At 38.0% G+C, this 16,167-nt stretch overlaps 2 protein-coding genes across 4 annotated transcripts; one reads left to right on the forward strand and one right to left on the reverse strand.

Moving 5' to 3' along the window:
* Positions 1–2,219: 2,219 nt before the first annotated feature.
* On the forward strand, positions 2,220–7,420 carry LOC109186590. 2 transcript variants are annotated; one of them, XM_019336640.1, is made up of 10 exons: positions 2,220–2,522; positions 3,023–3,085; positions 3,165–3,260; positions 3,469–3,654; positions 3,724–3,835; positions 3,921–3,955; positions 4,034–4,171; positions 4,272–6,670; positions 6,765–6,854; positions 6,972–7,420. In XM_019336640.1, the coding sequence occupies exons 3-10, from the start codon at positions 3,190–3,192 to the stop codon at positions 7,010–7,012; spliced, it is 3,072 nt and encodes a 1,023-aa protein (XP_019192185.1). In that variant the 5' UTR covers positions 2,220–2,522; positions 3,023–3,085; positions 3,165–3,189; the 3' UTR covers positions 7,013–7,420. The 2 variants fall into 2 exon arrangements, with proteins under 2 accessions (XP_019192185.1, XP_019192184.1); XM_019336639.1 differs by having other exon boundaries at positions 2,221–2,522; positions 6,945–7,420.
* A 315-nt stretch (positions 7,421–7,735) lies between these two features.
* On the reverse strand, positions 7,736–14,176 carry LOC109186101 (SET and MYND domain-containing protein 4). 2 transcript variants are annotated; one of them, XM_019336006.1, is made up of 15 exons: positions 13,953–14,176; positions 13,539–13,673; positions 13,204–13,290; positions 12,723–12,794; positions 12,097–12,304; positions 11,676–11,794; positions 10,775–11,167; positions 10,488–10,622; positions 10,261–10,380; positions 9,932–10,087; positions 9,089–9,295; positions 8,806–8,966; positions 8,603–8,717; positions 8,272–8,352; positions 7,736–8,115 (listed from the first exon to the last, which is right to left on the reverse strand). In XM_019336006.1, exons 1-15 carry the CDS (start codon positions 14,079–14,081, stop codon positions 7,906–7,908), a joined length of 2,328 nt encoding a protein of 775 aa, XP_019191551.1. In that variant the 5' UTR covers positions 14,082–14,176; the 3' UTR covers positions 7,736–7,905. The 2 variants fall into 2 exon arrangements, with proteins under 2 accessions (XP_019191551.1, XP_019191552.1); XM_019336007.1 differs by lacking the exon at positions 13,953–14,176 and having other exon boundaries at positions 13,204–13,298; positions 13,539–13,611.
* Between the last annotated feature and the right edge of the window lie 1,991 nt (positions 14,177–16,167).

The following is a 16,167-nucleotide window of genomic DNA, read 5'->3' on the forward strand; positions in this document are numbered from 1 at the left end:
CTTGAAGGTCTGATCTAGGGAAGATTTAGTCCATCATGTTTACAAATGGACATTATTGCATCTGGAATATTAAAAAATAATCTACCTTATACAAATAGCTTGTAAAATATAACGAAGGAAAATTGATAACTCAAACACGTTATACTAATAACCACCTTTGGGCAATTCTTAAGGGAGTTGAATGGGCTTAGAATAAGGGTCTCGGGAAAGTGATTGTGCAAAGTGACTTGAGGAAGGTTATTGAATATATTGAAGGGGGGATTTTCCCTAGAGGTCCTCTACGAAACCGTATTGAAAGTTGTAAAAGTTGGAAGCGAGAACACTGGGAGATTTCTTTCCAAACACATCTATCAAACACATCTATCGAGAATAGAACATAGTGGTTGATATTCTTACAAAACAAACACGTATCTCCAATTGAAGCATGTGCTCCATCTCAACTAAAAGCACACGTGGCGTTGAGATTCAAACCCATGACGTTTAGTCTGGCTCTGATATCAAATTGAAGCATGTGCTCAATCTCAACTAAAAGCCTAAGCTAATAGTTGGATTGCACATTAATGGTTATATGCTCACATCTCCAACACTACGTGGGTGGAGTGGGAGGAGCCCTTCTAGCATCAAGGATGCGTTGTTGGTTGATTTGAGTGCTTTACCGTATGTGAAGACTATCACGGAAGGGTGTCAGTTGTAAAGCACTGAGCTTGGCCCTCCCTTGGATAAAAAAAAAATATTTTGATATTAATTCACATTAATGATATCAATCATATTTTTACATACGCTATTATAGCATTTTTATCATTTTATGTCAACCCATATGTATTGCTATGAAGAACAAAAGGTTATTTTATTTTATTTTATTTTTAAGGAGCCTTCGTGGGCGAAATCGGTACAAGCGTAACATCACAATCTGTGCAGCGTTGGCAGCACGTGAGTTCGGAAATGTATACCCTTTATTTATCTCTTTTCCAAGTCTGTCCCCCTAAATTGTTCATTTTCTCATTTATTAGTCCTTTGGTGCTAAAAAATAATAAAAATAAAAATTCAAGTTCACAAATACATAAAAGTATTATATAAGTGACCAAAGTGCAACAATTGATAAAACTAAATGTATAAATTTTGGCTAAATTCTTCCCAAACTATCAAGTATCCGTCTCAAATTAAACAGTTTTCCTTTATATTATAAAAAAATTGAAAAAAAAAAGCTTTCTTTTTTCAACACAAAATATACATTTGACTCATCATATCTATCTCTTACAAAGTATTCATTGATGTAGCACACAATAATAATTGGATGTAGCTAAAAGATAGTTTAATCAATCGTAACGTATAATGTCACAAGTATGATGGATTGTGGGCATTGCATTTTTTTTCACACGAGTAGCTTAGTTGGTTTGTCTTAACAATTACAGTGCGAGAGTTTCACTCAATATAATGGGTAAATGAGTTCTTTGTGGGCAATATACTATTATACAATAGCTCTCTTACCTAATTGGCTGATAATTTATCCTTCTACTATCCTATCGGGTTAGAATGTGGGGCTCTAGGTTTAAAGAATTTCACCTTTTGTAACAAGGGTATTACATTGTTATTGTTGTTGTTGTTATTATTATTATTATTATTATTATTATTATTATTATTATTATTGCAATGAAGTTGATGAAATAGTAGGTAAATCAATTTAGGTTATTAATTAACTTTTATGGGTGTTTCTAATGCAAGTTTTTAGTAATGGCTAGAAGTGGTTAAGTGGTATCAAGTAGTGGGTGAGTTGATGGTTAATACTTATTATAGTGGGGGGTTGTAGTGGAAAAGTGGTTGCCATTTGCCCATTTCTTTGGGATTCACTTTTTTACCATTAGGCCATGAAAAAAAAAAAAGGACTAATTCTTGAATCAAGAAATGGCAAAGATTGCAACTTTAATCTGTTTTTGAAACATGATGAAGAAGTTAGTTCAGGGGTAGTTCCATGATTTCCTGAAATGTCAAGGACTAAACTGAAAGAAGCAAAAAAGGAGCAGCAGCACAGTAATGGGGGACAAGGACCACAGAATAATTAAATTAAAATAAGAACAGATTTGAATTCAGTAACGTATAGAAGAGAAAGAATAAACTATAAAAAGATGGAAAACGTGACATCACGCGCCCGGGGAGATCGGTGCAATAATTACATTATTACTCACATCATGTGTGGTGAGTTTAGCGGCCTTTCATGTCTTATGTTGTCATTAATAAAAGCTGGGCTGTACTCTCTCTCTATCTCTCTCTCTCTCATTCTGTCTCTGTGCAGTGTTTTATCTTCTACTTCACTCTCAAACGCCAAAGCCCAAGGCATTTTCTTTCTTCTCCTGCTTGTTCTCTCCGCAGCCCATTGCCATCTTCTTTCTTAAAAAACAATAAGACAGGTTGAAATAAACAGAGAAAAAGAGAAAAAGGCTGCAACTTTTTCATTCTTGCCCCAAATCCCATTTTAGATCTTCACCAAAGCTTCCATCTTTGAGCTCTGTTCAGCTTCATTCCCAGTAAGCTTCTCTTTCACTTGCATTTTCTTGCACTGTCCATACATGTATGTGGATGAATCTGTGTGTGTATTAGATGGGGGAGCTGATTCTGGGCAGTCAATGGGGTGCTTGGAAATGGTGGAATCAGGCAATGGGTGTTGATAGTTCAAGAAAACTGTGCCATCTGTGTCGGTGGGCTGAAGGTTTTTGTGGCAAAGATTGGGGTTTTTCTTAGTCTAGATCTGATCTTGAGTGTAGTTTGGTCTGTTTTGATTGTTTCTTATGTCTGCTGAATTTTGATTGTTGCTTCTCTGGTTTGATTTGACTATGGCTGATTATAATGAGCTGTGCAAGTTAATGTGTTTTGGTTGGTTGTATAGCAGCAATCTTTACTCTTTAGCAATCTTTAAGGTCAGATTGGGTGTACCTATCTATCTTTGCTTGTGCAATGGTATTATTATTTGATGTCTCCAATGTTGGGGGCTAAGGTTGTTGATAACAAGTGTGTTTGTTTGTGCCAGCCAGGCTCTGTTGAACCAGATGGAATGAAATTTGGGCTGGTGCTGAAGGCTTAGAATTTCAAGGTTGGCATTGTAATTCAGTCTGGGATGATGACAAGAACGCGTTTTGTTAACATTAATTTGTGTTGTTTTTGTTCATCAGGCTCGAGTTTTCTTGAGATTCAAGGATGGCGGGTGGGATCCATACTGATGTTTCGTTGGATTATGTTGAATTCCAGATTTATCCAAGCCAGAACAGGTAATCTTGCCTTGTTATTTGAAGGGGGCTTAGTTTCGAAGCAGTGTAATTGGCTGCAAATGTTGCAGAAATCTTCTTTTTTTCAGATGATTGATGGTCTAAACCAAACCTGTTTGAGATGTTTAATGCAATGTTCAATTAGTTTAAGGTTACGGTGTTAGATGGTTCTTAGTACAGGCTATGAAAACTTGACTGTCTTGTTTTATAGGTACGAGGCTTGCATATGTTGGGACAACGAGGTAGAGGCGGTGGCTTCTGGGGTTCTCGAGCAACTGGCACAGCATTCTTCGAAAGTTAAAGCTTTGAGCTCGAAAGGGCGGGATGCTTCTTTTAAACTCGAACCCCCGGATAATGTTAGCAATGCTAAATGGTTTTCGAAATCCACTTTAATTAGGTATGGTCTGCAAGGACTTCTTCGTTTCGTTGTAATGCTGTTGTCTGTGATTAACTTCTTGTTTGTCAGGTTTCTTAATATTATTAATTCGGGGGATATATTGGATAAAGCAAATGCGGTGGAGAAAGAGATATCTCAGCTGGAGGAAGCCCGGGGATTTCACCTTTCTTTATATGCAAAGGTGATCGATTGATCCCTTATTATCGAACTAATCTGTGTTTCAAACCAACGGGATTGCTAAAATTGACTGCTTTCGTCTTAAACAGGCTGATGATGATTCTGCTACATCGGATTCTTCCAAGTACGCTCTGGTTACTCTTTGGTTTTGAATTACGATTTGCCCTTGCCTAGTATCTTGAGTTATCTTTGTGGTGAACAGGAACGAATTGCTTCGAGCAATGGACTTGAGGCTCGGTGCGTTAAGAAGCGATCTCGCTGATGCTTTTGACCAAGCTGCTCCCGAGGAGATTGTTGAGATTGGAAAGTTCAGCAATCATTTTGGAGCTTTCGATTTGAGGTAAGATAATGGTTATAGAGATATACGTTATAGAGATAGATAAAACGTAGAGAACTAGATGAAAATGTGAGAGCGATTGGTTTGTGTATACCTATTTCAGGAACTCGCTACAAAAGATTGTAGAAAATTATTCGGGGAATGATAAACGTGGTTCAGAAGAGGATTCTCGGGTCTCGTCTAAGCCATTGCTGCTTTCAGAGCAACCCGTAAGATATGGTGCCTCTCCTGCTAAAGCTGCACAAATCGAGAGGCAGAGTTCATCAGAAGGCGAGGAATCGTCTTGCACGACCGAGGAGGATCAACCATCGGTAGAGCGAAGTCGGGCTCTAGCGCGATCTGCTTCACCGAGAAGGTCTGCCTCCCCGATGCGAAGAGTCCAAATTGGACGGAGCGGGTCTCGGAGACCCACCGCTTTAGCCATCAAGAGCTTACATTACATTCCTGCCCGAGTAGTGTGCCAGAAAGACGAAGGCGAAAGCAGTAGTGGTGGCGAGGAAGCATCTGAGAAAACGTCGAAAAATGTGCGTAGAATGAGCGTGCAAGATGCAATAAATCTTTTCGAGAGAAAACAGAGAGGAGATCAAACCTCGGATGTTCAGAAAACGGCAAGTGTAGTCTCCGCTGGTGCAAATAAAGCGGTTCTCAGGAGATGGAGTGCTGGAATGTACGAAAGCTCTAAAAATCCCGCAAATGCTGCTTCAATGACTACCGAGGAGAACTTAGAAGGCGAAGAGACTATGAGTGCTTTGGAGACGAATTTAGATTCTAATACCGTCGAGGCTGCTGAAATTGAACTCGAGCCCGAGCCCGAGCCTGTATGTGAAGAAAGAGTATCCGGTCTAGAAGGACAGCGGGATGATACTCTCCCTAACGAGACCGAAGAAAGCAGAAAGTTAACCGCCTCGGCTGAATGGAGTCGCCAAAAGGAAGCCGAACTAAACCAGCTGCTGATCAAAATGATGGAAACGAAACCCGCAAGGTATAGAAATGCAGCCCCGAGTGATAACCAAGACCAACGCTTTCCCGATCAACAGCGAGGCGGTTTGTACAATCATTACAAAGAGAAAAGGGACGAGAAGCTTAAAGGGGGCGAGACTGCTAGGAAGCGAGTAGGGGGGAAGGACACACAAATTAAAGCAAAACCCGATATGGCATCTGGAAAGGTAAACACTGTTAGTAAAAGACCTGCAGTTAAGAGAACCCAAACCCCGCTTAACCATTCCTCCGAGTCTGCAAATTCCAAAACCGAAACCCCTAAACCTGCTGCTGATGTGAAGAAAGCTTCAAAAAAGGCGGCATCTTTGCCCGCCATACGTAAGTCATGGCCAACAGCACCGTCACCGAGAGCTAACGGGGCATCACCCGCTAAAACACCTGTAACAACGGCTAGTTCTACAGCTACCCGGAGAAGATCACATCCAACTCCAACACCATTAGTTCCTCAATCAACCCCGAAAGTCGAGAGATCCCAATTGCCAGCAAAGCCTGCGAAAACATTACCAAATGAAGCTAAAAAGAGCGTAAGAAACTCCGCTGAAAGGAATCAGCAAGCGGTGACAAAAGCTAGTAGCAAACCTACAAAAACCAAAGCTCAGGCTCCTCGAGTAAGTTCTGATTCCTCTGCAAAACCGAAACTAAACAAGGTAACCAAGAAAAGCAGTGTGGTTCCTCTCGAGCCAAAGGATACACCAAAGGAACCGAAGGAACCAAAGCCTTTTCTGCGTAAGGGCTCCAGGACTGGACCTGGTGTTGGTCCCGTCGCAAAAAAGAAAACTTCTCCACCTCCACCAGAACAATCGTTGAGGGACTCGGTTGATTTGGTTGAAGCAGAGAAGAATGAAAAAGATCCGATAATTCCCGAACCTTCCAATCAAAAGGGCGATGTACTTCTTGCAGACCCAAAAGTCGAGTTAGATCTAGCAAGTGAAACTCAGATAGGCAGCCCCGAGAAGTGTGAAGTAGACACAGAAAGTCCTAATCCGGTTGCTGCTCCAAAAAACGAAGACGATTTTTGCGAGAAGCAAGAGTGCGTTAATATAAAAAACGAGGTCGAAGAAGAAATCAACATATCCCCCGCAGCTTGGGTGGAAATAGAAGAGCACGACAACGAAAAGGCTCCAAACAATGATGGTGCTAGCCATATCGACTCTTCAGCTGATGTGCCCGTGAGAGCTGCCAGTCCACGAGTCCGCCATTCTCTTTCCCAAATGCTACTCGAGGAAAGCAGTGAACCCGATAGTATGGATTGGGGGAATGCCGAGAACCCTCCAACCATGGTCAATCAGAAAGATGCACCAAAAGGATTTAAGAGACTCCTTAAGTTTGCTCGAAAGAGCAAGACTGATGTAAATTCATCGGGTTTCTCGAGCCCTTCTGTCTTCTCAGAGGGAGAGGACGACACCGAGGAATCTAAAGGTAGTAAGAAGGGTTCCGACAATCTACTGAAGAAAGCCACACTTCATGCTTCGAACTATGGGCAGTATGGTCATGAACTTCCTGGTAATACTCGTATTCTAACTATCCCGTCTTAGTTCCAGTTCAGTTTTCATCGAATGCATATATAGATATACTCGACCATTATGATATTTTGCAGCCCAAGCAACTATCGGCCAATTAGTCGCTCAAAGCATATCTCAGAAATTGGAGGAGGGTCACGTTTCATCTTCAGTAACCACAACAAAAGGTTAGTTTTTTTTCGTTTTCACTCAAAATCTTTTATAGCTTGCGAACTTTTAATCATCTTTAATAGTATCCTCCATGCCTTTCATTTCAGCACCGAGATCATTTTTCTCTCTTTCAGCATTCAAGGGGAGCAAACAGACTGATTCTAAGCTCCGATAATATACTTTTCCATAAATGCAGTAACTTTTGCTCGGGCAATGTTCAGGAAAAATGTTTTTTTTTTTCTTGCATCCAAAGAGGGGGTGGAGTACATGCATATCCTGTTTATATGCACTTTATAGATCTGACTGTTTAACGCAAGATTCATTCCGGTATAATACAATATATCGCCATTTTATGTATCGATAGAAACTAAGGTATTTTTTGTAGGATCAGAACCCATGTTGAATCTGTAATTTTCATTACTCAGCCTGGCCTTTTGTTTATATCTTATATAATCATTTGCATGTATGCTTCCCATTTGAAGTTAGTAGTTGAGAACAATATTTTACTGAACTTTGCTTAGCTTGCTTACTTTATTGAGCCCAAGCTTGAGCTTGAAGCCTTGAATAGATGTTTATTGTTTATTAAGTATGCTTGTTTGTTAATTATTTTGTATAAATATGTATATTCCTTAGCCTGGGAAATATACAGAGTTCTTATGTTAACATGGTATCAGAGGCTGTTCGATCCACTTTGTGTTCACCTGGTTATGAGTATTGGTGGCGTTCAAACTTTCGTAAATCCGCTTGTTCGGTTCACTTTGGTGTCTTTAGAGCTTCTATTTTAGGGGAGGATTTGGTCCAATTTCGGTCTACGCAGCCTAGTCATCTACTTGACTCGAGTGCAAAGAATCTCACATTGATAAAATAAACCTTGGTGACATGCGAAAAAACAAACTTCTTTAACCTAAAAGAACTGACATTAAGCAAAAATTTGAAACTCAGACAAACTAGAAAATAAACAAATAGATCTTAGATTGGCTTGTTCTTTGATGCCCCAAATAAGCTAAAAACCTTGGTGAAACAATTCTAGTGCCCCAACAAGAACAAATAAAAGAATTAGTATTAAGATCATGCCAGGCAGCCAGCTTCTTGCTGGAGGCGTTGCAGATATGGAAATATAACGAGTGCATGGGATCCAAAATACCGTGAAAAGATTTCAGCAGTGCTCTTTGTAGTGCTGGCAGCATCGCGGTTGCCACGTTGCAGTTGGATGGATCCAAGTTTAATCAGTTCGTTCCCGATGACAATGTGATTGGGATCATACAGTTTTTCAAGAATCTGCAGTCAATATAAGAATTCTAACGAGAACAAAGTTGTGGTGGTACGTAATAAGCATGAATCTGGTGAATGCTAAACGTCTTGTTGAGTTAATACTTTGACAACAAGAAAGCGCCATAGAAGTTAACTGTCCCGAGATTGAAGAGAGATATGTACCTTGATTGACGCTTTACAATGATCCATTGCAGCTTGCGGTTCCCCAACCAAGCACATTGCCTGTGCTACATTGTCCTCCACCTGAAACTCGTAAAATCAGAATAGTTTCTTGTTTACTAAAATGTATACGGATTGTTAAGAGTCCCACATTGATAAAATATGAGAGAACATATGGTTCATAAGACCATGGATTAGACTTGCTAATTGGTTGGATTCAATCTTTTAGTGTCTGCATTATAGCCCAATTGAGTGACTCTAGCCCAATCCCAATCTTTGTTTATAACACGGATGAAAACAAATCAGCACCAATGGGAGTGTGTCAGCCATTCACCTCTGCAATTCTCTTGTTAAACGGATGCAGTGTTGATCTCAGAATATCGGAAGCCTTCAAAGCATTGGAAAGTACTTCAACCGGGACATCATTGGAAGCAATTGCGTCTTGCAACCTATTTACACGTCAGTGTTTAATGCATATCTATAGAGTCACAATAAATCAAGAGTGTGTTTATGTACTAATAAAGAAGCCCGATGTACCTCCCGATAGAACTCTCAGCTTTGCTAATCGTAGCACATGCAGCTTCTAGATCACGATACAAATTGCAATTCAAGCAATGCCCAGGTTTAAGATGATAATCGGCTTTATGAACTGCATAATGGGCCACATCACTGATTCTCTCGTTTTCGACCTTTTCAACCTTCACGGGTCAAGATTATTGACTTAGGAACGGATACGAGTTAGATACATAACAATAGCGATGGCAATATCAACAAGGCATTGAAAATAAGCGGGTGTAGACTTTTGCAGTATAAAAAAGACCTGCTTAGAGACATGCGGGAGTTTTTGTTTCACATAGCTAGCGAGAGTGCTGTCGGGGACTACACCAAGGCAGCCGGGTTTAGCACACCTGTACGCATTTATACAGAGGTCGGATAGATTTAGTTGCGAACAGCCTCTACATTGACAGCTAAACGAGTAGCGGTCTCTCAAGATCTGCTGGCGGTCTTTGTGGTCCCACTGCCCAACCTGCAAAGCAGAATATTCGGGAACACATTATAGTTATAAGAAACGAACTGAAGCAATGAAAACGTTGAAGGCATATCTACACAGCACCATTAAACATGGAACTTAGGACACATTGTATAGTACGTTTCTAGAAGTTTCATGAACACGCCAATTTCCTGTTCTCTTAATGCTTTTTTTTTTTTTTTAGGAATAAGGGTCAAATAGGTCATCGAACTGCACACAATAATGCAATTAGGCCACTGAATATAAAAAAAAACAACCCCAAATTTAAAATGACCAACGAGAGCTGATGTCTTAGGAATTAGGACCAGCGAACAATAACATATGAAAGATCAAGAGGTATTATCAATTGAAGCATGTGCTCCATCTCAACTAAAAGCCTAAGCTGATAGTTGGATTGCACAGTAATTAGTTATATGCTCACACGCCCCCTCACGTGTGAGGTGGGTTCCAAGCAACACGTGGACCGGTAAACCGTAGTCGCTTACGAGTGGGGCTAAGATTCGAACCCATGACCTTGGGTCTGGCTCTGATACCAAATTGAAGCATGTGCTCCATCTCAACTAAAAGCCTAAGCTAATAGTTGGATTGCACAGTAATAGTTATATGCTCACATTATCTACTAAAACGAGGTACCTGTGGACCATAAGAGAGCTCGAGTTCGGATCCCGCTGACACAGAATCTGTTGTGCGGACATAAAGGGTACGTGAAAGAAAGTAAGCATGAGCATTTGGCCTACAAGAATGGTTAAACATACTGCCAACCAAATAAATAGCTTGGCCCACCTTGACCTGCATAATAACATAACAATACAAAATTTTAAAGAAGTCCTTACGCAACTTGGAGATAGATAAGCAATACAAAACGCTCTTCAAGCATTGCCTTTGATAATTGCTAGGATTGTTAATTGCTTGAAGAACGAGATTCAATAAAAATTTGAAAACGAGACAAGATTGATCTATACCTGCTCTAAAGAACTGGTTAAAGCATTCACATGCTCGTCTAAGGATCCTTTTGTATCTAAAGATTTCATACGGACAATAGCCATTGAATTTACTCTGATTTGCGATAGAAGTATAACCAGCTGCAAGCAGGATATGAAATATAAGGAGATTGTGGATAACAGAAACTATATATATATGACAGATTTCATTTCAAAGCATTGGATATTTTGGTTTGATTTCATTCAACCTGTGAAATGATAACCCCAGTCACGGGGAGTTTAGGTGCATAAGAATTCTGAAGACAGTTCAACAGAATGATCGAGTAAATATGCATCTCCAGCTTAGTGTCGGGAGGGAGCTGCACAAAATTGTGGCAGAGATCCTACACGAGATACACAATTAGTTTCTTCCATAATATGAAACTGTAAATGAAAATTAAGCAAAAGAACTAGTGATGAACAGATACTGCATTGTAACAGAGTCATTAGTACTCACAAAAAAAAAAAAAAAAAAAAAAAGGACTAGTGCAAGTACCAAAACTGTGAGAAGGTTAGAGAAACCGCTAGAATCCTTTTGTTGCTCTATAAATTTCACGAGGACTCGACCAGCCAAAACTACTTCTGACGGCAATACTGCAGGCCAATGGACACCTTGACATTCATGTCTATGCTCGGCAATATCCTCAGTACGTGGACCAGAAACGCCAATTGAAACGCATTCTGAAATGTACTTTTCGAGTTCATCTGGTAGCTCATTATGACGGCTAACTTTCCTCGGAGTTTTACCAAACTCTTTTCCTCCCGATACTAATTGACATTGACTAGAGCAGTATAGTGGTATAGAGCACGATTCACAGGGCACGGCATGCATTGGTAGTTCATTGAAGCAGAAATGACAGTTGGTCTCCCGACAGTTCTTCAAGATGATCTACATAAAGCTTAGCATGATAAGAATCCAACGGCAACATCATATATGAAAATACCTTTGCAATTTAGTACAAAGTATACATATCTTTGACGGCCATTGTTCAGGTGAGTCCACCCCTCCCATGAGTCCATGTGGACAAATCTGGGCCATTGAATACTTGAGTTCAATGGCTTGGATTTCGCCAACTGTGCACTTCACTTGCACAGTTCGCGATGCACAATTGGAAAAATTTATGCCACTGATCTCAAGCATTCAATGACCCAGATCTGTCCACACGGAATCATAGGAAGGGGGTGGACTCATTTGATCATGAGTCTATCTTTGACATTCAGTTTTGAATTGAATAATTTGCAATAAATCATAATGTATCTAAGAGCAAAATGAGGGTAATCATCAATTTCCCGAATCATTGCAGATGAGAAGACATAAGAAAACCTGATTTTATTAAGACAACCTAGCAAAAGTACAGTGTTTGCCATCGCCAAAGAAAAGAATCTTGACCATATACCGCTGCATAAGGATCTTCTTTATGAACCAAGGAGCCTATTGGAATATCAGCACGCGATACCATTCCCCGTCCCTTAGTAGGTAAAGATACACACTGCATATTTGCTCGGTCTGGCTCATCTGTCACATAAGCTCTACATTATAAGAAACCAAGAAGAGGGGTCTGTTACAAATACTACAATAAATCCAATCAAAGAAAGTGCAATCACGACAAGTAACAGTAAATATAACAACTAGATGAACACCAAAAGTTCTCCAAAATATAACTAAATAAAGAAAATGCAGAATAAGAAGTGAAAAATTGCCTGTGCAATTGTGTACTGACGTAAGATATTTAAAAAAAAATAAGTGTTATTTTCCCAAGAGAAAAAGGAAGAATAATACTCCAATAAATTAGAAGTTCATGAACTAAAGTACTATACCTAACATAGTAACATCTGACTCATTCCTGTTGGACTTATACAATGAACTATGCTTCAGCTTATGTTGGTCCAAAATAATCCTGAGTTCATCTTCTATTTGTCTCTTTCCACTCAAAGACACTTCCATCTTTAGTGAGACCTTCAGATCTTGGATTGCATCCTCGAAATTTCCCAAAGAAGCATTAGCTTTACCTCTCCTGAACCATGCCTGCAGGGGAACATACTTTAGAATGGCAAATGTGTGTTGCATCAAGAAGCTCTAACAAAATAAAAGTCAAATACTACGAAAACAAAATGACAGATCTGCAAATGAAATAGTTGCAGTGGCATGCTGCGCTATTCAAATTTCAAACTATCTGGCAAGGAATGCTATTAGAGCTCGACTTATAGAAAGAAGTATTGTCTGAGAAGAAACATTTAGAACTGACTGGAGTACTTTCACATTAACTCGAGAAAGTCCAACTATATATTGATATTGGAAAAGAACAGGAAAGGATGAAGATCTTCAATTTTCTTCTGTCAACTGCAACTACTGAGCTTTGACAGCAAGTGATTATATGATAAATAAAACAATTACAATGCAAATAAAGGAACACAAAACCGCCTAAAAGTGCATGTGTACACACCTTAGCATAGGTTGAAAAAATTGCAAGAGCCCGATCACAATCTTGTAAACACTCTACAATTAGTCCCATTTTCTGGACACAATAGAAGCACATAGTGAACAAGCAAAGCAACTCACCATTATATAACGTTGTTAGTACAATTTGGGAACACAGTGATTGATTGGTTTTATTAGGCTTAGGAGGTGGATATAAGGAAGTAAACTAATGTGTTAGGAAGCAGCTCTTCATAGACATAAATTCGCTACAGAAAGAGGTTAAACTCACATAAAGAAGCTTGTTACTTCATAGTAAATTAAAAAAGAGAGAAAGAAATATCCAATTCTACAAAAGAGTTTTTTCAATGGGATAATACTCTAAATTCACAATCCTTGGAACCAAAAGAAAAATAGTCAACCTTATAAAGTTTGTGCAATAAACAGTAAGTACTAGTTCATGCAATTCGAATATGGAACTCCCGAATCTATACAAATTCAGAACTCACATGCAATGCAGATGCACGATTCACATAGAGCATAGCAGATAGGTTTTTCTCTGTGTCATTGCTGTTTGTTGGAGCAAGGCGTAATGCCTGTTAAACTCATAAAGTAAAAAATAAAACATGATTAGCTTCAGATATTAAAAGTGATCATCAAATTACAAAAAATAATAATAATAATAATAATACAGCCACAAAGCTTCTCTTCCTGTTACAGATCAAAGCTGCACTGCAGGAGAAACCAAGAAAATTACTAAAAGGTTTTCATAAGCTTAACCACTTGCGAAATCAATCATTCCAAAACTCTATATCAAGATAGGAAAAATCAAAATGCTGTTCACCTGTGTATAGAAATGCAACGCTTTAGGATAATCTCCTCCGGAGAAGCATTGGTTGCCTCGAAGCTTTACTTCAGAAGCAGCACTATGGTCCTTGCCACACAAAGCCATTTCTGGGTCTGTCAACTCCTTAACAACCTTGAAAGAGCAGCTAAATTTAGCAGACAGTAGAATCCATATTCCATAATACCACTAATCTACACGCCTATACAGCCATACATCACATATACAATACACAATGGAATGACTAACCATTAACCAAGTACATAAAGACTACAACTTTCAGATCAAGAAAACACACAAAGAGCTAATTACGAATTCATGGTTCGAACTACACAAGATTTGAGCTTTTAATGCAAAGAGCCACTAAAAGCAACAGACAGATACATATATAGCTATGCAGACCGCTTTGGTTACCTGGTGAAACTGGGGCAAGCGGTGGAAGAATTCTAGGAGGGAAGAACAGGTGGCGGGGAGGCCATCCGGCGTGCTCTCAGAGATTTCCTGGCGTAGGGCTTTGGGCACTAAGGATTTCAGCTTCTCCATGTGCTCAGAAGTCAGAACAGAGGGTTTCTGTACAGGCAAGTTTAAGACTTCACTCTGTGTAATTGTGTATTGCTTTTACCTTCCTCTCAATGAGGATTTACTAATGGCAAAAAATGTTGATTTAGTTGATAAGTTGTATTTATTAGGAACTCCAATTTAGTCATTGGTTAGGGTGATTCTTTTTTTATTTTGTCTTAAATGATTTTTTTTTTTTTTTTAATTATGTCATCAACTTTGATGGTTTTACCCAACTAAATCATTTGTTAAAATAATTTGATAATTTCACATATATTAATATCTAATTTAGTCAACGATTACATAGTTTAATTTAAGTTTGTATTCAACTATAGTGATTTTACTCGATTTAGTCATTAATTCTAACAACCGATGACTCAATTGGGTAAATTCATTAAAGTCGATTACATAATTAAGCACAAAAGTAAAGAGTAAATATCCAAAATGGTCCCTCGACTATAGTTGAATTCATAAATTGGTCATCGACTTTCAATTTCAACCAATTAAGTCCTTAACGTTGTAATTTGAACACAATTTGGTCCTCTGTCTATTTGACCGTTTGTTGACTGTGATTTTTGATGATATATATGTAATTTCATGGTCTATTGTCGGTTTTTTAAGGTTCTGGTTGCATTTCCAGACCGCACTGTTACATTTGAATCCACTGCCGAAAGCAATCTACCAAATCCGGTTGCCTTTCTTCATCCTCCATTTGGATTCAATGTAGTTGAGTTCGTACCAGAACGAAGAAGACGACGTGTTTCCGAACCAGTGCAACGTCATCCTGGAGGCCTCCACGTACTCCGACGAGAGCTGAAGGTTCTTCTGGAGATCGTAGATCACGGTCAACAAACGGTCAAATAGATGGAGGACCAAATCGTGTCAAAATTACAAAGTTAAGGACTTAATTGGTTGAAATTGAAAGTCGATGACCAATTTGTAAATTTAGTTATAGTCGAGGGACCATTTTAAGTATTTACTCAAAAATAAATTAAAACTGAACCGAGAATAATCACTATAGTTGATGACTAAATTATGTATTAACTACGGAGTATATTTATTAGTGATGATTCATATCGTTGTTAATAGTACTATATTTAACAAAAACTAAAGTGTATACATAATTATGTTTGGTATATTATCGTACATATTAATATCATAAAATTTCTTATTTGATTATAATATTATCAAAAAACTAGACGATTTAGTCGTTAAAAATATCCGAACAATTAACCTTATCAAAGTTATCTAGTCGATGCTCTAGGACTTTCTATAAACTTAGCAAAAAACTAGTTGACCAAATTGTTAATGATATTAACCTTATCAAAGTTATATCTGTTTAGTACAATGAGACTGTCTATAAACTTACAATACTTTTTAATTTGTTGATTTTTTTTTTGTTTTACCGGATTAAGTATAATGAGATTAGCATAGTGAGCCAAGGTATGAGCATAACCCTAGCATTCTAGCAATAAGATGATATATAATACATGAATATAAAAAATGTATTTTCCAATAAAATTGTAAATAATAAGAGATAATTTCATCGAAGTTGGTCTGACAGTAAATTTAATAATGGTAAAATTTAAAGTGTACAAGAAATTTCACTCATAAAGTATATTTAGATTAGATAGTAACGGTAAACTTTTATATAAATCAAAAATAAAATCTTAAATCTTAAATAAACTAATCCTTTATATAATAAAGCTATATGGTTTGGGAAATAATTAATGTTACAATTAATGCCACAACATCCTTTATTATAAAAAAAAAAACACGACATTTAAAAAATAAAATAGCTATATATTATATAATCATATAAAAAATATACTTTTGAAAAATAAAATAGCTACGGAGTATATATTATATAATCATATAAAAATGTGATCAATTAGAGTTTAAATTTACACATACAAAGTTTGAAATTTGCTTTCCAAATGTAATTATCTTAGTTATTATTCGTATTGTGAAAATTATAATATAGATGAAATACAATTAAGAATAAATCAATGTAATTATGTAAATTCTCTCTATACCAAGACTATGTGGTCTAATGGTATCCGGGTTGGAC

This window comes from Ipomoea nil, unplaced genomic scaffold, assembly GCF_001879475.1.
Source record: "Ipomoea nil cultivar Tokyo-kokei standard unplaced genomic scaffold, Asagao_1.1 scaffold1407, whole genome shotgun sequence".
NCBI lineage: Eukaryota > Viridiplantae > Streptophyta > Magnoliopsida > Solanales > Convolvulaceae > Ipomoea > Ipomoea nil.

Coding starts and splice junctions, on each gene's coding strand:
- LOC109186101 (XM_019336006.1), bottom strand. CDS start 14,081: ATGGAGAAGCTGAAATCCTTAGTGCCCAAAGCCCTACGCCAGGAAATC. Junction 10,623..10,774: donor CTAACCTTCTCACAGTTTTG/GTACTTGCACTA, acceptor TATCTCGTGTAG/GATCTCTGCCACAATTTTGT. Junction 8,116..8,271: donor ATTGTAAAGCGTCAATCAAG/GTACATATCTCT, acceptor TATTGACTGCAG/ATTCTTGAAAAACTGTATGA.
- LOC109186590 (XM_019336639.1), top strand. CDS start 3,190: ATGGCGGGTGGGATCCATACTGATGTTTCGTTGGATTATGTTGAATTC. Junction 3,836..3,920: donor ACCTTTCTTTATATGCAAAG/GTGATCGATTGA, acceptor CGTCTTAAACAG/GCTGATGATGATTCTGCTAC. Junction 4,172..4,271: donor TTTGGAGCTTTCGATTTGAG/GTAAGATAATGG, acceptor TACCTATTTCAG/GAACTCGCTACAAAAGATTG.